General features: G+C 54.6%; 1 protein-coding gene across 1 annotated transcript in view; it reads right to left on the bottom strand.

Annotated features, from left to right (window-relative positions):
• Nucleotides 1-20960, bottom strand: part of INTS3 (integrator complex subunit 3) — a 38801-nt gene extending 17841 nt beyond the window's left edge. The window contains exons 1-9 of the mRNA XM_035890576.1: nucleotides 20865-20960; nucleotides 17267-17350; nucleotides 16075-16158; nucleotides 10558-10671; nucleotides 10242-10326; nucleotides 8548-8614; nucleotides 4902-5046; nucleotides 3817-3946; nucleotides 566-663 (exon numbers count right to left, since the gene is read on the bottom strand). Of these exons, the coding sequence (XP_035746469.1) occupies nucleotides 566-663; nucleotides 3817-3946; nucleotides 4902-5046; nucleotides 8548-8614; nucleotides 10242-10326; nucleotides 10558-10671; nucleotides 16075-16158; nucleotides 17267-17350; nucleotides 20865-20960 (903 nt within the window). The remainder of the gene's footprint in view (nucleotides 1-565; nucleotides 664-3816; nucleotides 3947-4901; nucleotides 5047-8547; nucleotides 8615-10241; nucleotides 10327-10557; nucleotides 10672-16074; nucleotides 16159-17266; nucleotides 17351-20864) is intronic.
• Nucleotides 20961-20964: the final 4 nt, after the last annotated feature.

Below are 20964 nucleotides of genomic sequence, written 5' to 3'. Positions count from 1 at the left end.
AGCTGAGCCGACGGGACCACACACCCCGCGTGCGCGGCACAGCACAGCCCCTGCGAGCAGCCTCGGCCGGCGAGCGGCTGGGCCGGAGGCAGAGCCAGGGGGAAGCAAGCTCTGCCTGGTGTGTGAACACCAGATAACAGTTAACCCCGGTGCTGTCACTGCGCAGCTCCTGGCCTCTCTTGAATACGGCTGTTGTCGGAGCTCCGATAACCCACCGCATTGCAGCCATTCAGAGCAAGCGCTTGCCTTGGAAAGCGGCCAGCCAGGAGCAATGTTCCCCTGCAAAGCTGTTCTGTGCCTTTTAATGAATACCAGGGATGTCTCGGGCCCATCTACATCAGCTCCTGCTGGGCAGCCTCTCCTCCTTCTGTCACCATTAGATGCCAGAAGCAACAAACACTCGCACCAGTAAAGCTCTGCCCTTTGCCCAGACGGGTGCTTTGCCCTCCCTCCCCGTGCCCAGTGCCAGCGTGGGAACGGGACTGGTGCACCGTGATCCGGGCAGGGACGAGTGCCCTCCACCCCCGCGCTGGCACAGGACCCCCGGCGAGCACGAGGGAATTACCCGCGAGGTCATGAAGAGCAGCTTGGTTTCCATGTCGGGAGTGAGGCGACACGCCAGGAATTTGCGAGAAGTCCTCGACTGGAGGAGCTGCAGGACACCTGGGGAGAGACAGAGAGGTCGCTCTGTGCTCGCATGGCCCCACGGATGGCACGGCACAAACGGGATCCGGGCAGGGATCTACCAACATCCGCAGCGAGCTGAGTTTGGAGCATTAAGCTCCGTTTCCCTAAAGCTACAGGCAGTGGAAAGGGATCAAGATTTTGGCTGGAAAATGTCTCCTAAATCATCTCCTGTCTGGAGCAAGCTTTTGTCGGAGATCACTAATGAGGACGCCAGGAAGAAGAGCCTGGAGGATGCACAGCAGGGCAGGGACAAGGTCTGGAGGACAAATGAGAAAGTCCAGACGCCAAGTCCCACGCCGTAACCAACAGAGCACGTTCCCCATCTCTCACCCCTTGGCCGGCACCAGAGTCCGATTCCTCCCCTGGAGTAAAGGTACCCAGATGCGACAACGAAGATCAGACATGAGAGAACTCGCGTGTGCACGCGCGCATAAGAGGAGGATGGGAAGGAGAAGGGGAGGTTGCAAAAGCCGCTGTTGTTCCCAGACAGCTGCAAAAGGAGGAATTTACGACCTGAGCGAAGAGGCTTTGCCGCTGCTTGACAAGACCTGAAGGATTTACAGGGCAGCCAGCTCTGACGCAGACAGGCAGGCGCCAGGGACGCTGCGCGCACGAGGTGCGCTTCGCTCCTCTCGCCGTTTGGAAGTCGTCCTTCTGCCGCTCAGCCGGAGGGTCACACCTGGGGGACGGCTGGAGGAGGGAAGCTTCAAAGCAGAAAAGAACGGATGCCAGCTCCTGCCGAGCTCAGAGAAAGGCTGGAGCGAGCTGCGTGTCAGGGGAAGAGAGCCACGAAAGCACCTTGCTTGTGAAGAGCTCCCAGCTGCTCAGAGGGAGGGATGGGTCCTGCGCCCGGAGCCACCCCCTGCTGCGGTTTTCCTTCACGCTCGGTGCTGCTGAGCTCTGGCCCCGGTCGCAGGGCTCAGCAAGACTGGCTCGGATCAGAGGTACAGAGCAATACAAACCCGAGAGCACACGGACCGGCAGCTGCTGGAGGTAATAGCCACCTTGCAGAGCAATTAGTACGGGCTCTCGATAGCGGCAAGAGGGCAAAAAGCAGCCTTATGACCAACTGCAGGGGAAATTATTTTGGGGAGGGGACCTTCCAGGCTCCACACGAGCAAGTATGAATGAGGGCATCCCAAGACAGATCAGCTTCTGCTCCAAGTCCTCCCATCTGGCCCCCAGAGCCAAACACAGGGTCCTCTGCGGGACGGGGAGGAGCAACAAACCCCGACCGGGGTCCTGGTGCACTGCCAGACACAGCCCACCTCTCCCTGCCTGCACTGGGCTGTCCCCTGGGGACACGGCTGAACTCTGCCTGCTCCAGCGCTTCGCAGCTGCAACGGCAAGGAGAAACACGCTGGGGTGTGCGTGCACTTACCCAGGTGTCGTCTCACCGCTACGAACCATCGGGCAACGCCACGGGCCACTGGTGGTGGTGTCAGACAGAAGAAAAAGGGAACCAAAGGAGAAAGGGCAAAAACCACGGGGAGTTTGCTAGTTGTCAGAAGAGAATGAGTCAGGAGCACTGATGTTAGCCCCAATTTAGGTATCGTTCTGCTGGGCCATTTGGCTAAAACTAGCAGCAAACCAGGAAATAACCCTGTCCCTACAGGGGTAGGAAGCAAGTGGAGCTAGAGGGATGTTTGTGAGGTGCCCCAGGATACTCCAAGCACGGATGTGAAAGCTCAGCGCTCAGCTGGGAAGATCCAGACAGAGCTAAGAATTCCTTTACAGCTGCAGGAAGAGGCAGGGCTGAGCCCTGGAAATGCAAAATGTGAGCCTTCCTTAGGTGTAGGGCAAAGATTCCTCTGCCTCCAAGAGCTCCACAGGCTCTGATAACCCAAAGAGGGAAACCGGGTCCTTCGGCTGGCAAGTCTCAGCAGAGACCAGCAATGCCAGGAGACAGGTTCTGGAGATGGAGAAGAAGCCAGAGATCACGGAGCTCAAGGAGCGTTTAATCAAGTGACGCGCCGCGAGTTTCCCCGAGCATAATCTGAGATCTTTCGAGGGACATTAACACAGCCCCTGAGAGGAGAACAGGCACTGGGGGTGGGGGGAGAACACTTTAAAGCCCCATTTCCAACGACTCACTAGAATTGCTGCAGATGGATCATGATGTGACAGCCCCTAGAGAAGTGAATAATTTATACCAATAAAAATTATAAATTAACACTCTCTCCATCATGTCTATTTTGACCCAGACTCTGCACAGAGCTCCACGACTGAGCGTTCGGCACAGCAAGCGTGCAAGGCTACGGGGAGAAGTAAAATCTCATTTAGAAAGTGTCAGTTACTGCATCTTCTGGACTTCTTGCTTTGGAGCTACGGAGCTATATCAGGCTCTTATCTGGACTGAAAAGGACCCAGAAGGTCCCAGCTACTTTACATATTTGGGCTCCAACTTCCTCTCAGCTTAATTAAAAGAAAAGCAGCTACTACAATTATGGAAGCGTTAAGTCCAGAAGAAGCAATACAATTTAACGACCCTCGTCGTGGCCCAGCTACATCCTCACGATCTGTCATTACAGCTGCCTCAAGTATCTGTTTTTCAGGATGGTTCAAAGCCCAGATGCCTCCAAGGCCTCTGCAGCATTTAAAAAAATACAGCAAAAACTGCCAAGCGCCGGAGCTGGCCATGGGAGACTGGTCCAGGCCCCTGCCCCTATTCCTAAGTTCCCTGCAGCCAGCAGAAAGCTGCTTTTGGAGGCATCTTCTTCTAGTTAGTGACGAGAGGGGCTCTGGAAGCAGCCACGTGGGCCTTGACGCTGGTGGAGGTGGGATCACACAGTGTAATTATAGCTCTCTCTGCCTGCTCTCCTCTAAGAGGGCATCTGGAAGGAACCCACACACCCAATGTGTTTTGCTTTAGCGGGGCTGTAATAGAGCCTCTCCGGTCCTGAGACCTGGGGCAGACGAGGCATGCAGAGTGAAAAACAGCTGCTGTGCAGGATTTTTGCTCCAACTCACCCTCAAACAGGGGCCGACAGTCACGGCAGCCTCGCCGCAAGGGCATGGGAAGGCAGGAGGGGGTTGCCTGTGGCTAGCGGGGCTGCAGCAGAGGCTCTCCCTGCCTGCGGGCAGGGCAGGATGGAGCTGGCCGCCCCCTTCGGCCCCAGCCCTGCCTACCTGTGAACTGTGCGCTGAGGACCTGCGGGTTGTGGATGATGTCCTTCCAGAGCTGCTCAAACTCAGGTATCCTTGCAACGTTTTGCAGCAGCCGCACAAGGTCGCGGCCGATCATGAAGCAGTCCATGAACTGGGAAAAGGAGAGGAAAAAAAAAATCTCATTTACTGTTTACCTGCTCCTGAGCAGGGGGAAGGGAGAAGGCAGGAGGGGGGCAGGAGGAGGGGAAGGGAGGAACAGTCAGTCCTTCAACCTTACCGGCTCCAGATGATTCACTCTTTGCACAACATCTACACTCCTGCCCCTGGCAGCCTGCCCCTCTTTTGAAGCTAGCAGGTTCTGAGAGGCAGGGTGACAGGCGGGAAGGTCAGCAGCTATTTTAAAATGTTCTCTCTCTTGTAAAGCAAACAATCGGCCCATAAATCTGACATTTTTCTCTCCAGGACTGCAGCCAGTCTCTGAAGCTAGGACTTGACACTTGGTCCTTTCCACCCAGCAAGGAGGAAGGGGACAGTGGGCAGCACTCAGACCAGCGGGCAAGGAGCTGCAGAGCCATCACGTCCCACAGGGCCAGGATGCCATATGCAAGGATTTCTGCCTACACCTAGCTTTGCTGGCTTCTCCTGCACGATACGGACCAAAGGGGGGCCTGGAGCTGGCTATCGCGTTCTCGCTAAGCCTGCGAAGACACTGGCTGCCTCCCTAAGGGAGGAACTGATGTTCTCGCAGCTCTGGTAAGGCACAAGCACTGAGGTGCCATAGCAGCAGAAAGAGAATGGTTTCAACCCTTCAGGGCTTGAATAAACCCTCAGGCCTGAAAACGAGGCAGCCTCATTGAAACAGCCCCTCTCCCCCTCTCTACAGCCTGGAGCCTGACGGCATAGCTGGTGTAAATGGGTTTAAAAAGCCATTCACAGCTTGTGCTGAGAATGAACCCCACATGGTGCAAGCTGGGGGGTGACTCTGAGGACCCAGAACGTCTCACACTTCCAACTGCACGAGGAACAGGGGCAACGCCACCACGCACAGACACAGACACCCCAGCGAGGCAGGTCCCAGCCATCCCTGCATCCCCTGATTTGCTCACCCGTTCACGGAGGAGGGAGATGCAGAAATCCACCTCCTTTTGACGAAGGACCTGGAGCTGAGATGTGCTGTGATGGTCCACGATGAGCCGTAGGTACGTGTACACCGCCATGGCTATCAAGAGGCTGCTTTTCAGTACCCACTCTCTGTAAAGGAAGGAGAAGAAATAAAAAGAAACACCTTTAGCCACTTCCGTGAGGGAACCACAACCAGAATATAAACGTGGAGACCCAGGACAGGGAAAAATGAAGCACAAAGGAAACAGCAAGGGCAGGGACTCCAGCTTGTTGTGCCAGCCCGGAGAATGTTCATCCACGGACCATTCCCTGTTCCGTACCCGGTGCTTGATGCGCTTTGGGCCAACCTCCTCCTCCTCCTGCAGGACAGTCCCATCCCAGTCTGCCATCTGGGTGCTCGCCCCCCAAGCTCCCTGGCAGGGTGGCAGACATGCTCGTGCGAAGCACTGGGCGAATTTCCAGGGCCAGAGGGACGTTTGCTGCCACAAGGCATTCGTAACCACAAGGAATAAAGTACTCAGGAGTGAGTGGAGGGAGCAGCTGCCCCACGAATAGACTTGACCTTGATGCTAACACCAAGCCCCACAGGAGCCCCTTTACTGGTCTCCATAGACAGAACAGCACCGAGCAAGACAAAATGCACCAGGACAAGCCACAAAGGACCTTCCCCATATGATCAGGCCCCAAATGCTCTCGCACACCCGTGCAAAAGGTGTTTTCATGCTCTCCTGCCGCCAGTCCGCCAGTCCCAAGGGGATTAATCCAGCAAAATCGGTGGCATCCCGAGCAGCAGGTCATGCAGGGCAGCTGCTAATGAAGCAGGGCAGCGCTCGAGCCCCGCGCTGGGCTGGGGGCAGAAATGCTGCCCCGGCTTGCCGTGTGTGGGGCAGAAGGAAAAGAGCAGTCATGACTACTGGGGAGCTGGAAGCGCCGAACAGCAAGAACTGGGGAAAACCAGATGTGCTTAAGGTCAAACAGCAGGGAGATTTGCGAGAGGGCAGATCTAGCTGCGTCGAGAGGGTCTGCAGTGGGAGAGGCACCGCAGCCTCATCGAGGGCACGGCCGGAATCTGTCCTACCTCGGGGAAGGACAGGGGCAAGCAGTGTTCTATACCCAGGACCAGCTTTTTGGAAGCAGATTTATTTCTCAGCCAACTGGCTTGGTGTCCTGGGTGCGGGCCGGCTGCTTCAGCCCCGCTCCCTCGGAGCAGCAGAGCCCACCAGCAACGCGTTTCCATCCCCCCCCCCCGCGCTCCCTGCCCTGCGCTGCCCTGCCTGCTCCGTGCGGCAGCGCCCTGTCTGCTGGGTGTGCCGCGTTCTCAACCTCCCTTATCTAAGCGCAACAATAAATATTCCCAGTCCATAAAAAGGACCTCGGTCAGCTTGGTTATTTGCGCTGGATGCCAAGAACGAACGAGCCGGGCCGACTCGGTGCCTCCAGCGTGATTGATCACCCACAGCATCCCCCGGCTTAACGAGCTGTAAATCAGGAGTCCCGTGGAAGTGCCACCGCGGCGTGCAGCAGCTGTAACGCCATGGCCACCTGAAGAGACACCAGCCCAGTGGCAAATGAGTCAGCTGCCTAAATCACCGAGGGGGAACCTGGGAAGACGTGACAAGTGTTTGTTTTCCCAGGCTCTTATCCCTGCATCTAGCTGGATGCTAGGAGCAGGTTAATTAGTCGGCTGGGCAGGCTGGCCCGGCGGCACACGGCGCTGAGCGGAGGTTATGTTAGGGAGGATGTAGGAGTAATTAAGGCCGGGATCCCAGGGGGGCTGGCAGGTCAGCATCTCCCCCTTTTCCCAGTGAGTGCTGTGCAGAAAGTAAAAATGCTGTCAAAGGTGGGGGGTAAATGCTACCCACAGCCACAGGATTCATCGATCCGACAGGCAGAGAAAATGAAAACACTGGGAGGAAGCGTTGCACTCGTGCCGCCATTAGCAGCAAGAAGCTAAATTAACACCCGGCTTTGAGGAGGTAGGGGACTTGCCTCCTCGCCGAGGCGGGCAGTGCTTGAGAAGCCGCTTTGCTGTAACTGGTTTTAATTAAACCAAGCACTCAACACTCTGAATGTGGCATCAGATCTTCACATGCATGGCTTTAATTAAAGCTCCGGCTTTCCCCTAATCAAAAGACATAAATCGCAGCAAAGAGCTGCAGGTTCTCCCTCGGGCTCGCTTCCAAGCCTCAGCTCTCCTTGTGCTTGGTTTCTGTGCTGCTACGGTGCGTTAGCGTTGACACTCCAGCAATACCTTCAACAGGGGCTGAGCCTTTTCCTCCTACATCTGCTCCTCTGACAAACTCCTCTCAAGCTCAGCTCTTACTTAGTGCTCGGGGCTTTCTCCTGCAGACCCGCAGCCAGGCATGGCTTTGGATCACCACTACACTGCCGCTATTTCTCCCATGGTCCAGCTGTTTGCAGTGCTTTGCTTGCAAGACAAGAGCTGCAAGGTGCTTTGGCGAGATGAGGAGCGCTCCTGAGATGCCCCAAGGCGTGGGCTGTAGCCCCAGCTCACGGGAAGACCGCAGCTAGAGCTGGCAGGGGCTTAAATATGGTTGGGAACAGAAGAGTTGAGCTTAGCACAAAGGCAGCGAAGGCAATATTGAGAAGAACCAAGGGTCCGCCAAGCCCAGACGATCTCAGAGGGTCTCTCCTTCCCACGCATGGTGGGGCACTAGATGGCACTCGCAGCAGCACACACCCGCACAGCTATTCCCGGAATAAAAATCACCAGGACTGCTAGCTGCGGCCAAATAAATGCTTTAACAACTTGATTGTTAACCACAGGAATAAGCGATTTTAGGAGAATCGCTGCTATTATAGACGGCGCTCGGTGAAAAGCTATAGGCTATTTAAAAATAATTACTCTGCCCAGCCAAAGGCTGCAGTTAGGAATTCTGCTTATCATCAATTAGCGGCTGCTTTGCCAACAAAGGACAATGTTGAGCCCATAGGACAATACTTCCCAGATGGCCTGTCCACAACAAATTAAAGTTGCAGCCCTGATGAAGCAAGGAGCTGTTTAAACACAGGAAGCTTTTTGGGCAATTAACTCCGTCCTACTCCTCCAAAAGGAACACCTCCCCCGCAGCTCGGGAAGCTCAGGAAGAAAATATTCCTTGGGACGCTGCTCCCGAGCCACACGTGCTCCTCAGGCAGATGAGGCGATGCCACCCCGCTGCCCAGAGGGTGGGCTGACCACCTACCGGGTGCCACACGTTAGGGAACAGCCGCGTCCTCGCACATGGCTCGGGGGGAGGTGTCGGGCTGCGCAGCCCCTCTCCGAACCCCTCAGAGGAGGTTTGCTAATGGAGGGACTTTGGGATGCTCTCCCAAGCACGACCTGCAGCAAGAGGGCTCCGAGAGCTAGAAATTCGTGCCATGGCTTGAAAATATGCTTGGTAACACAGTAAGCGTACACAGAGGTCTCCTGCGCAGGAAACCCCGACACCGCACTCCCACACAGGCTGTCACCGCAAACACGTCGCCCCGAAACCTGCTTCTCTTGCACTGAGCAGGACGAGCACCCTCTTAGCAGGCAGACGGGGAGCGCTCTCCCTTGCTTCGTGCCTGGCCGCTGCTCTCTTCCGACTGCACCAGCCTCCACCAGCGCCTCCCGACCAGCCGTACCTTTGCTCCGTCAGTATCTCCAGGACGTTCTCGGCCAGCCAGATGTTCTTCGCCGTCACATCCCCACCTGAAAGTGAAGGAGAGACAGGGAAAAAGAGAAAATCCAGTCAGATGAAGGGGTGCGGTTCTGTTGCCAGAGTCAACTGAACCACCGACCGCTTCGATCCCTGCATCCCCAGTAAGGCAAAGCGAATTAAGGAGTTTGCTCCCTGTCTGGAGCACAGGTCCCGCGCTGCCTGCCACGCGTGCTTGGCTGTTCCTACATACAGCACATTTCTAGGTGCAAGTGCTTTTCCGTTAGGGGATCAAGGGGATCTTTGCCACAACAGTATTCTTGCAAAAGAACTGTGATAATAAGGAGTCAGTAATTATCTTTCTGGAAAGCAAAGGAGAAGCCAGAAAGGGATGAGATTCAGTAGCTGGAGAAGAGGAAAACATTTGCAGCTGCTGAGCCTACAAAGGAGAAACAGCATCCGCAAAGAATGCCCGAACTCTCCAGTAAAGGCCAGGTGTCCAAGTGGTGTCTCACGCCCTCAGCGCGGGCCGTCAGCACGAAGCTGGAGCCTTTGGCTGACGCCGCTGGGAGCAGAGCGGGACTCCTGCTTGCAGGGGCACAGAAAACGCCTAAAGCAGGCAAGCCAAAACAATGGGATCATAACAATTAAGGCATCGTAAAAGCGGTGAGCAGTGAGACAGCGGAGTCCTTCCAGAACAGAAGGGGCCCTGAACGGGGAGGTGCAACCGAGGGGAAACAAGGGATGCCTTCACCAGTGGTTTTTAAAATGTTCTGTGTTTACACTGTGACAACAGGGCCAGGGCAGCTTGGCTCACACTCAGGACTCTGTCCCCTCCCTCTCCATTCTTCCTCCCTTGAAGAGCAGACACGGCAATTTCCAATCCAGGCTGCCCAGCCCCGTGTCACAGGCGCATACAATAACAACACAATGTCAGGTTTTACGGTGGGACATTAATTCCTCCTTCATGGACGTCAGCGGCCGGCACCAGAGCCAAGTAGAGAACACGGAAGAGGCACCGTTCCTGTGAATCCGGAAAGGCGTGTGCATGTGTGCGTGTGTATGCGTGCACGGCTGTGGGGTGCTTACACCGAGGGCTGGGGGGAACACTCTACAGGCCACCATATGTCTGGCTCCCTGCAGGAGCTACTGACTTTGCTTGTGGTGAAGCAGCCTCCTACATCTCTGATGAGTTGCAGAGTTGCTGCATGCACGGCTCTGGCCGTCCCAGAGGTCAGAGCAGGGACTAAGGATGATCCTGGTGCTGTTGCGCAGTGCTACGGGGTGAGAACTGGCAGCAACAGGAACCAATACACTTCCTGGCTGCTCCAGCATTTGCCAGAAGCCTCCTGGCTCTCTCTGTGATTCACCCCTCCTGGAGACTGTTGGGAGCAATAGGCTCTTGAAGGCTTAATCCTCTGCTCCATCCTCCCTGGAGAGGTTTTCCTCACCAGACAGGTTGGGGCAGGCTTGGTGCTCTGCTCCTGCCTGTCAGCTGGGTACGGAGGCACTCGGGAAGCCTGCCCGGACCTGGCTGCGCAGCAGCACAGGCTCTGGCTCCAATGCCAAGTGCAGCGCGCCCCGAGTCAGCCCTGATACGCCACCGACAGCGCCCAGCCTGCTGGCACAAGCAGGGGAGGGTGCAGGCAGCGGTCACCTCACTCCCGTGGCACAACTCACCTGCAATCTGCTTCATGAAGGTCATGCAGACGCCATCCGCACCGAGCACCCCGCTCTTCACCAGCTCCCGCAGCAACCACACCAGCTGGGGCAGAGGGAGAGATCAGTGCAGCTTTTGCCACAGACCCCCCCCACCCCGAGACCTCTCCCCAACGCTGTGGCTGCCACGGCTGGCAAATGCCACCACGTTTCCCTTCCAAAGGAGCTCCACCGGTGCCGACTGCCCCCCAAGCCCTCCACACTCAAACATCCTCTGCTCATCCTCTGCCTGGTTGGTGTCAAAGGGGTGATTCTGGGGAGAGGACCCTCTCCTCACCTGGGTCCGACAGGTATCCTGCAACTTCAAGTACTTCTCCATGAGAATATGGTTGATCTTGTTGAGAACGATGTTCATGCCATCTCGGCTCACCAGTGCCAAGTCCCGGTAGCACTGCAGCAGAGAAGAAGCGCGGGAGATGGTTACGAATGAAGGACCATAATGGAAAAACATACAATGGTTTTATCAAACCTGACCAGATAACAGCAAATAAATCTCAGGGAAAGAACATCAAGGCCAGATTCCCATGGGGTGACCTGAATCGGCATCCCAGGGCCAGGCAGGGAGAGCCATTAATCCTCTGGGGCGTTATAAATTGGCAGCCGGATCCATTGGATTTAGCCCCAGGAGCCAAAGGTTTCTCACTCCAGAACTGACACTGTTGGGGGTCCCTGTTCCCTCTTCCCAGCCTTCCCTGCATCCTGCCACAGCTCTGGAGAGACCAACACCAGAGAGAACAGACAGACAACGGTCCTTCAGGAAGGATCAGTTACAAACAGTCACATCCAGATCGCTTAAACCCACCCCTGCTGCTCCAATCTCCCTGGCACCAGTGACAACTGGAACCGCACTGGAGATGCCCACAGGATGTGGTGATGCTGGTTCCATACCATGGGAGCTCCATGGAGATGCAGGAGCAGAGGCAGATCATCCCCATGCCACCCTCTCCTGCTCACAAGACTCCTGAGGTTAGACAGAGCTGAATTGGGCAACCGTCTGGCTCAAAATCATGCTACCACGTTGGCTTGTTTTGGGTTAGAAATGCAGACATCCTGCCCACGGTCCAAACCAGCAGCTTTGGTGGGGCTCTGCTATGGGAAGAGGAACTATGGCAGGGAAAGGAAGGACTTTCTCCACTCTCCTCTGCTGCCAGCAGCCAGACAAAATGCTGGCCAGAGAGCAAAGGTGCTGGCTCTCCCTTCCCCTCTGGTCAGGACAGCAGGGGGTGGAGGGTGATTAGGAAGTCATTTGCTAAGTGGTTCTGCATGAATGTTAATTTGTGCCAGTAAATGTCATGATATTCCAGAGAGCAGGGGTCTGGTCTCTGCATCCTCCTTTAGAGAGTTAATGAGGCCTCAAAAGGTCTCTGATTAGGGCTCCCTGTGCTCAGGCTTTCTCCCTTTTTCATATAGCGCTGGGTAAAATGTATACATACATTAAAAAAATCCCAAAGGAAAAAAAAAAAAACACCCAACCAGAGTCCAAGAGGTATAGACTCTTTGGGGCCTTTAATTGCTTTTGAAATGCTAAATGAATACCCACAAAGCAAAGCCAGACTCAAAGTCTCCACACAGACAACTACCTGGCCAGGAGCGCACAACATCTCCCTCCGCCGCATCAGCTTTGAAAAAGAAACGCATAGATCACACGGGGAGCCAGGGAGCACGCCGGGATGCCAGCTCCCCTGTGCTCTGCCTGGGCTCAGACGAAGCTTTTACTTCGTTTGGTAACCGCCGGCGTTGTCAGGTCCCTTCCCTGCCTGGACCCTACCTCCTGTGCTTGATGACAGGATTACGACCACCCATGGCCCCCGGCGCTTCCCTCTCACATTTCTGCACCCTTAGGAGCAGTGACGAGATGAACATTTTTCATCCTCGAAGCTTTTCTCGGTGGTCAGTAGCTGCTTCTGTATTCAAAGAATTCAGGTTTTTCTGGGTGAAACACCCTAAGGCTTTGGTTTTCTGCTGGATGTGTGCGAGGTGCAGGGTCCACACCTGCATTTAAAGCCACCAAGAGGTCCTGTGACACGGCCCTGACAGCTTGGATTAGTTCCCAACCGGCTGGGCTGATTCTGGCAGCATCCTCAGGAGAAGGGCTGGAGCAAAGAGCTAGAAGAGACACTCTAAGGGCTTTACTTCTGCTTCACTATTTACTTTTTACTATTTACGACACCATAATCCTGTTAACCCAGGGAAGTTTGGCAGCTCTTCACCTCACTTACTCCATGCTTCCTCAAATCCTGTAAGCAAACACTGCAGAAAACCAGAACTCGAACCGCACCTACGATGTTGCTGATCCCTGGCCCAAAGTACAACCGGCCAGAGAAGAATAAGCCCCATTTTGTCAGGGTCACAGCAGTATGGCATGTCACCAACCGGTGGCTTAGATGGGTCACACTGGACCCCTAACAGACTCCGGCACAAGGATGGTAGCGATAATCTAAAGAAAGGTGCTTGGAGAAAATCTTCAGGGCTCCAGCAGCTAGGGGGTGGGGAGAGAACCTGAATTTCTTGATTATTGCCAAGGCTGCAAGCAATCCATCGTCTCCTCCCCGCTCTCGGCAGATTGGAGCCGCCACTTGCACAGGCCGTTTAATTAACAGGAAGGAACAAATGATAAATGTCCGCTTTAAATGAGGGGAGAAGAAACAACAACAACAACAACAACAAAAAAAAAGAAAACAGCCATCGAGTGGAGGAGAGAGGCCCCCTCCTGCCCAGCACCAGGGCAGAAGAGGCACGCGGCGGACAGACGCCGGAGGAGATGTCAGGGAGGAGATGCTCATCTGTGGGGAGGACTCCGTGCACCCTGATCCCGGAGCAGGGTGTTAATTAAAGTGAGAGATGCCAGGCGGAGGAGGGAGATCTGACGGATCGGTTGCTGTCACTTTGATATTTGAAGGCGGTCAAGTGTCCCTCCTCGCAGCTGGACAAGTTTAGCACAGCTAATCTCGCCTGCCTGGGGCGTCAAGGCAACAAAGGGGGAGGAGGAGACCTGCGGGCTTCAGCCGAGGCGAGGGGAGGGCTGCGCCACCACTTTTTTAATCGATCGGCGAGGGGATGGGGCAGCTCAAGCCCCTTCCCAAAAAGGAAGGGAGATGTGCTTTAAACAGCCTCTCCGGGAGGAAAAAGGGGGTACCCTCCACCTCCCCCTCCGCACACCAGCAGATGCAGGTGGGGGACAGCGAGGCCACGGTGCGAGACGAGGGGGATCCGCACGCCGTGGACAGACATCCGCAGAAGAAATACAAGATGACCAAGCAGATGGCAGGAGGTGCCCCTGCTAGTGTGCTGGGACTGCAGCACATGCTGCACACCCTGCTCGGCTTCCAGGGCAGCAAGTGCTAAAATACCCTTGAATGCAAACATGGCCAGCTACAATATCCATTTTGGGTTTCTTTTTTGGCAAAACAACAGGTCCCAGGAGCATGGTGAAGCCTCGTGGCTGTACGCTTGATTCAGAGCAGGAGCAGTGCCACCTCCACATCAGCCTCGCTGGCTTCGATGCTCCCCAACACAACGCTCCCGTGCCGACACCCAAGGTTGCAAATCTTCACCCGCGACCAGATGTGGGAATGGTTATTGCAGACGACCAGAGCTGGTTGCGCTGAGCATCCTGGACCGGTGGGCTTCTCGCTGGAGGATGAACAGAGCTCTGCCCCCTGCGTGATGATTTCAGAGCTCGCTCAAGAGTCTTGAAAGACGCCTCATCAGCCAGGCAAGCGCTAACTCCTCTTTGCAGGCAGGGAGCAAAGGCAAGGAGTAACTTCCCCGCCGAAGCCTGGTAGAAAATCACTGACTGGCTTCCTGTCCTTGCTGTCTGGATGCAGGGCAGGTGGCAGCAACAGATGACATCAGAGCCCAGCAGACTGGCAGATCCAATTACCCCATAAGAAAAGTAACGTACTCCACAGAGCAGATCTGACAAGAGCAGGAGGACCAGCCACCTCTAATTAACGTGGCCACCAGCAGCAAAGCGTGCCTCCGGTCTGCCATCTCAAAGAGACGGCGTCGGTGCCTGTCAGCAGCTCGGTCGCAAGGGAGCTGGACCACTCACCCCCTCCCATCCCCTTTGCAAGAGGAGACCGCGGCGGGGAACGCACTGGGCAGGTTCCTCTCGGCCCCTCGCAGTGGGATGGCCAGTGAGCGCCGTGCAGGTGGAAAGCTGGAGCACGCCGGACTCGCTCAAACCTTTGCTTCCAGCATATGGAAGCACCGGCCCCATGAGCCTTATCCTCAGTTAGCGGGGTCTGGATACTCCCCACTGCATCCCAGCTGCGCTCCACTGCATCCCAGAGGGGAGAAGAGCATTTTGTCCAATGTTGAGGAGGTTCACCCTTTGGAAGACCATCCTGTAGAGCGTTGCTAGTCAGCAACTAGAAATACTCTTTGGCTCCCGCAGCATCTTGGAAACAAGGATGTGCTCAGCAGTGCTCCGAGCCTCAGCTGGATCCAGCCTCTCCAGGTTTGAGAGTCTTGTGCTCAGCGCATGAGGCAGAATCAGGCCAGAGCCTAAGGACAGCAGGGCTGGGAACTCCATGGTCAGGGTTTGGGAAAGCCTTAAGCCAACAAGGAGACAGAGCAAGACACAGCTGCCTAACCGAAAAGAAATCTGACTTGTGCCAGCACTGTCATGCCTAAAGCCTCCCAGGAGAAGCGTGTTTTGCTTTCAAGAGGTGATTTCTGGGGAATGGAGCTGTACCTTCATTGACAACGACCGTCCCATCTAGCAATGCCAAGGCAGCTATGAGTTCCGGGAGCTAATGCAGATCTATTGCTTTGGTAGAGAGAGCTCTGCCCTGATAGCAGTGATTAAATCAAGAGAGAATATTGCATGAGTCACCTTCGGTTCAGCGCAGCGCCAGGATTTACAGAGCATCCCTAATGGCATGCCACTCAGCCGTGCTCCCGGCAGACCCTGCTGGCTTCAAGAGTCCACTTCAACCCTTTCAAATCCTGCGCAGCACCTGTTAACTGAAATGCATCCAAACAAGGACCCCCGGGTCTCGCTTGCCACACGCGGCCCTTCCAACAGTGCTTTTGTTTTTCCTTGTAGCTGCCACAAATAGGTCTGGTTTCTATGACAAAACATCATTTTCAACTCCACACCCCCCCCGCCTGCCACCTTCCGAGCGCCCCCAGTTTGTAGCAACAGTGCCAAATCCACATCCAAGATCTTTAGAATACAAACCGTTCATCTTCCTGTAGGTAACTACAGTTTTAAAATCACAGTTTATAGCGTTGTTAAAGAGAGTTATTTAAAAATTAAATCCAGTCTGTGAAATTAATAGAGGTGGCCTGCTGAAAAGCAATTTTCTCTAGGAACGGAACATGTTCCTCCTCTACGCTAGGTGATTATTTCTGTAGGCATCTGCATCTGGCTTCCAGCACGCAGATCTGTTCTGGGCTTCCAAAGACAAGGCAGAAACTGGGAAAAGCCTTACAGTTTCTTAAGAATCAGTACTTGCCTCCCACAGAGAAAAGCAATTAATTTTAGGGCTGTGAAAGAACCCAGCCAAGCTCCCTTCCCTGGTGGCAGAGTCTGCATTCCCCTGAGCAGCAGCTGCTGCAGTCCCCATGCCACGTGGACGCAACAAAACCAGGAACGGTCCAAGCAAAGTCACTGCCCCGCTACAATAAACACTGCTCAGCGCTGAGGGTTCCAGCCAAGCGCCTTCCGACGCCTGCACGAGACCCAAAAACTTCCACAGCTTCAAATCTCCAGCTGCCTGGAAAGCAAAAAAAAAAAAAAAAAAATCTCACGTGGACAAACTTTCCGTGCTCACGCGCGCCTTACCTTCTGTGCCTGAGCAGGTTCGGTTAAGACCAGAGTGAAAAGACCCAGGCAGATCTCCTCGTGCTGGGGGGTTCCTTTACATATCTGAGAGAGAAAAAGCAAGTGCCGTCGGTGAGCGGGTGAAACGGGATGTTAGAGGAAGGTCAGGAGAGCAACAGGAGAGGGGAACCCCTCTCAAGCCCACCAACAGGGGTGGTCAACGGAGCACCCAGCAGCCTGCAAGGAATTCAAAGCAGGATCACGAGGGGATACAGAAAACACACAGGGTCTCCCTTAACATTTGTACCCCGTTGCAAAGTTAACGCTGGTGCAAACCTCTCGGCACCGAGAACTTGCCGGTGATTTTAGTTGCACTGCTTCAGGATTATCTCGTCACTGAGGAGCAATGAACCCCCAGACAAGAAGAGCAGCAGATCCCTGAGCCCTGTCCTGGCAGCTGGGGACCTGCCCCAGGCTGCTCTTACTTTTCTACAACCTGTTCATCCAAGCAGGAAAGCTTCAGAGCCCTGAAATCCAGCCTGGGTTGCCAACCTTTTCCCATTAAGGGAAGGCAAATCTGTGCCACTGACTCCAACAGCCCAAGGTGTTCTGGGGAGGAAAAAAAAATGCAACCAACATGTCTGAGAGCCCATCGACATGGCACATGACGGTTTTCCTTATACGGTAACATCCACGGCTTGCTGGCAAGTATTTTAAGACTACGCAGAGTTAGAAATAAATGCTCCATCCCTCAGCAGAAAGGCTGAACCTGCCCTTTCCAGTGGTCTGGAGCCTGGCTGTTTGGAGGCCAGGAAAAAGCCGATCTGAGCAGCGCAGGAGTACAGAAATACAGGAGAAACGCAAACAGCGACAGACTCCAGAGCACTTGTATGCTGGGAGAGAGACACACTCAGCCAGATTTCAGCAAGACGGTGCGCTGCAGGTCGGCTTCCAAATAGGTGACTAGGCAAGGATTAAAGCCGCGATGTTGTTTTGTCTTTTAACTGTAACAGCTCTGGGAATCCTTGACAGGCTGAGAGCTGTGAGAGCACAGGAGGCTCCATTCCCCAGCCTCTTCGTACCTGCCTGTTCCTTGTGCCTTGCTAACAGCTTGCACGCCCGCTCCCTCCGACAGAGATCCATGCAGGTACAATACACCGTTAATTATTTCATCCAGGCAGGATTTCTCATCTCTCAAGGAGATGACACTTACGTGAGCATTGAGGGCATCGTTAGCCTCCCGCTCCGACAGCCCGTTGGTTAGCGAAGTCACGATGCCCACGCACCTTTCTAGCCTCTGAAACAGAGAAAAGCCAAACATCACAAACTTGGAAGGATGAGTTTGCTCGAGCACATCCTCGCCAAGATAAGAGACAGCAGGGGCTGCTTCAACCCCCACCCAAACACCTGAAAGAACAGAAAAACAGCCAGTGATGGCAACAGCTGTTCTTGGTTCATGTCAAGGCTCCTCCAGCCAGTTGCAGAAGCTACCGCTTCATCAATGTTCATTTATTCACAGGTTTGGGATTAAATACTCTGCTGACACCGCTCAAAGAGCCAAAAAGTAAACGTGGGATTATTCAATGATATTAATACTTATGTCACTTTGATACACGGCCAAGACGCAGTCCTACAAAGGCTGGATTTGAGGCAGGGCCATCAACCCTTGCTCCGAGAGCAGAGCTGCACCCCGAGATGACGAGCTGTCCCCGGCCCCCAGCGCAGGGAAGCCAGAGCCCATCACCCAGCAGCTCCACGGAGCGAGGCCGACCGCTCCGGTCCATGTGGGAACCCTGGGCTGCGGGGCAGCAGCCTGGAAACCTTCTGTTCTCATCACTTCACATCTGAGCACCTTCTGGCTGAGAACAAACAGCAGGAGCAGATGTTTGCATGCAAGCAGCCCACGGGATGAAGTGACAGGAAGAGCCACAAAGTCAGGACGGTGAGTTACAAGAGCACAGGCGTGAAAATACTGGAGGAGCAAATGGCAAAGGCTTCCACTCGGGAGAATTTGGAGAGTTGCCCCCTCTTCACATAGGGCACGAGCAGCCCCACGCAGAAATGGTTTCTCCTGCCCGGCTGGCTGGGCACGGGTGTTAGCCGATGCCGGTCTCTGGTGCAGGGAAGCGTGAGCAGAGCGGCGTGACTCTGGGCACGGGCATGCCACGTCCTCTCCCCACCTCACGGTGCCATCTCAGGGACGGTGACAGAAGGGCGGCACGGACTCGCAGGCTCACCACGTGCTCTCGCAGCAGCAGTGACACCCGAGAGCCTGCAGACAGGCAGAGCGCAGGGTTCCCGGCTGCCAGCACAACAGCAGCTCGACCGCGGAGCTCCTTTAACGCCGGGGTCTTGCTCTCACGCTACGACGTGCACGGCGAGATGTTGTTCTAAATTAAACCCTTCCATAAACAGCTCTGTTGCCACGCGAGGGAGATGCGCCCCGTCTGCGTTGCCGGTGCCACGCCAGAGCTGTGGACCCAGCTGGACTCTTTCGGCCACGGCAGTGACTCGAATGTCACCAGCAGTCGGCAAAATGAGGTCTTGCTTTCCTGGAGTCTCCTTGGAGCCTACAGTTAATGGAGCAGTGACCTGTTTGCACCAGGGAAAAGCGGCAAATGCAGCCTAAGACAGGCAATAAGCGGGTTACAAGAAGGTTATTTCTACACAGTCACTTCTTGATTAAAATGCAAACACATCACACCGATTATGGAACTGATTAGCGACTCCTTTGCATATCAAAGGGGCTGCAGTGAAGAAGCTATTGAGAAAGAGGTCAACAGTTCTCCACTCCAAGGCAATATGAAAGAAGATGTACTGGTCAGTAATGCAGAGATAATGCCTTTGTGAAACCGGCTTTGTTCCAGGCAGAGCGATGGCATTATGAAAGAGCAATGGGGCAAACCCCATGAAAATCTCAAATCTAAAGCAGATGAATTATTTGAAAGGGAGGACAAGATCCAGCGGCTGAAAAACAGAGTTAGAAAAATCCCAGTGAGAAATAAGACAACTTGTTGGCAGATAATGCAGCCAATGAACCACCAGAAGAGCTCTGCAAGGAAGTTCAGCGTCAAATAATGTCTTTGATCTGAGACCCGCTGACGGACTTGGAAGACCAGGGTTTGGTATTCCCTTCTTGGGATCAACGGGGACACACCAACTCGCTGCTGCCAGGGCTGGAGGCTATTTGAAAGCAGTACTTAATGGTTCACGTTCCCTTAACAAGCTCTCCTGCCTCTACCAAGACCCACAGCGGAACAAGACGACAATTTTGTTAACACCTAGCATGAGATTTTTACGAGCTCCAGTCCTTCCGCTCACCTCTTTCTCCCCAAAACCGACGCGTTCAACTCGCTGCCACCAGCAGCTCCGACAACTGCTAAAGGGAGACTGGAGGAGGTTTTTCCCTAAACGTGGCAGCCTGTTTACTGCGAAAACTTGATGCACAACGATCACGCACGGCTTTTCCTGTGTACGCTCCGCTTCCTGTTTGTTGGAGTCTTTAACACAAGAACCACGAAACTTGTGACAGTAAATCCATCAGCACTCAGGAGTGTAATTAATAACTGAGCCAGTTTCTCCCAGTTGACTGAGCAAAAAGTCCCAGCTGACTGACCTTTTAGTCAAAAAGTTGCTTTCCAGTGGTTTGAGAGAGGCACTGGGGCTGCTGGATAAAAATGGCTCTGGAAAGTCTTCTTCTGGTACTTGTGTTTGCTTGGATATGTCACCTTCACCAAACCTGAGCTCCACCACGCTTGCCAACTCGTGATGGCTCCTTCCCAGGCCTGATGCCACTGGGGAAAGATCTGGGTGAGAGCGACATGGACCCCAGCAAACCCGCACTGGTAGCCTGGAGCCCATTTTCAAGCCCAACCGAAGGTCCTGGCCATGCCAAGCTCACATAGTTGCACGGGTCCGATGCTGGGAACGTTCTGTCCAGACCTGGACAGGACCCAAAACACACACGGGGACTGACGAGTACTTTGAAGGAATATAAATACACTCCAAATGGCAAAGGACAGTTTCCAGACCTTCAGACCTAGTTATTCCAGTTACCACCCTGTTTTTCTCCTGCAGCTGAAATCCAACATGATCTTTTTCTCTTTTTTTTTGTCCACACCATTTCATGAGCCCCAAATAAATTTGTTTCCATCACACAATAAATAACTGGTCTCTCCCACAAGTCCAGCAGTTCACGAGAGCATTGCCGCCTCCGTGGCACCAGGGAAGCCGACCCCGCAGCAGCTTTAGGAAGATCCCCGAATGCTCGCCAAGTTGACCCTGCGAGCCAGGTGTAAATCAGCCTTTACAGAAGGGCCTGAGCAACGTGTCCGCTTCGCCCAGGTCCCTGCACTACAGGCTCTTCCTCGGCTCCTCCACACCAGGAACAGATCCCAGTTATCCTGGGGAGACCCCAAACCTTCCCCACCTGTAAAAGAACCAGCTCGCTTTTCCCAGTGCAGGAAGAAAAGCTCAATGGGAAGCAGGACAGCGCTGTGTAATTTGGGGGCCTGGCAAACACAAGTCAGAAAGTTTCCCAGGTGCTGGAAGGATGAGTCCTGGTGGTGCTCAGGCACGAGGCAAGCTTAGTGATCCCGCTCCACAACCTGTGGCTGCCCTGCCCAAGCACAGCCGGGGTGAGGTGGGCAGGGAAACCCCAGCTGGGGGGTGGTTTCTGCTTAGAGCGAGCCCCCTCCCCGCACAGGGACGGACAAGGGGAGCAGCATGTGCCACCCTGCCTGCACCCCGCGGGGGGCCGAGCCCATAACCCACCCCCTGGAGCCCCCCTGGCCCAAGCCCCAGGCACCTACCTCCTCCAACTCATCCTTGGCATCCAGAAAAGTGGAGACCAGCAACTTCCCTCCTCCTCCTCCTGCTGTTCCCCCCTTCCCCTTCTGCATCTCCATGGCT

This window comes from Egretta garzetta, unplaced genomic scaffold, assembly GCF_000687185.1.
Source record: "Egretta garzetta isolate BGI_Z169 unplaced genomic scaffold, ASM68718v1 scaffold350, whole genome shotgun sequence".
NCBI classification, from domain to species: Eukaryota; Metazoa; Chordata; class Aves; order Pelecaniformes; family Ardeidae; genus Egretta; species Egretta garzetta.
Note: the sequence above shows the minus strand (reverse complement) of the source record. Positions and strands in the feature narration are given on the sequence as shown.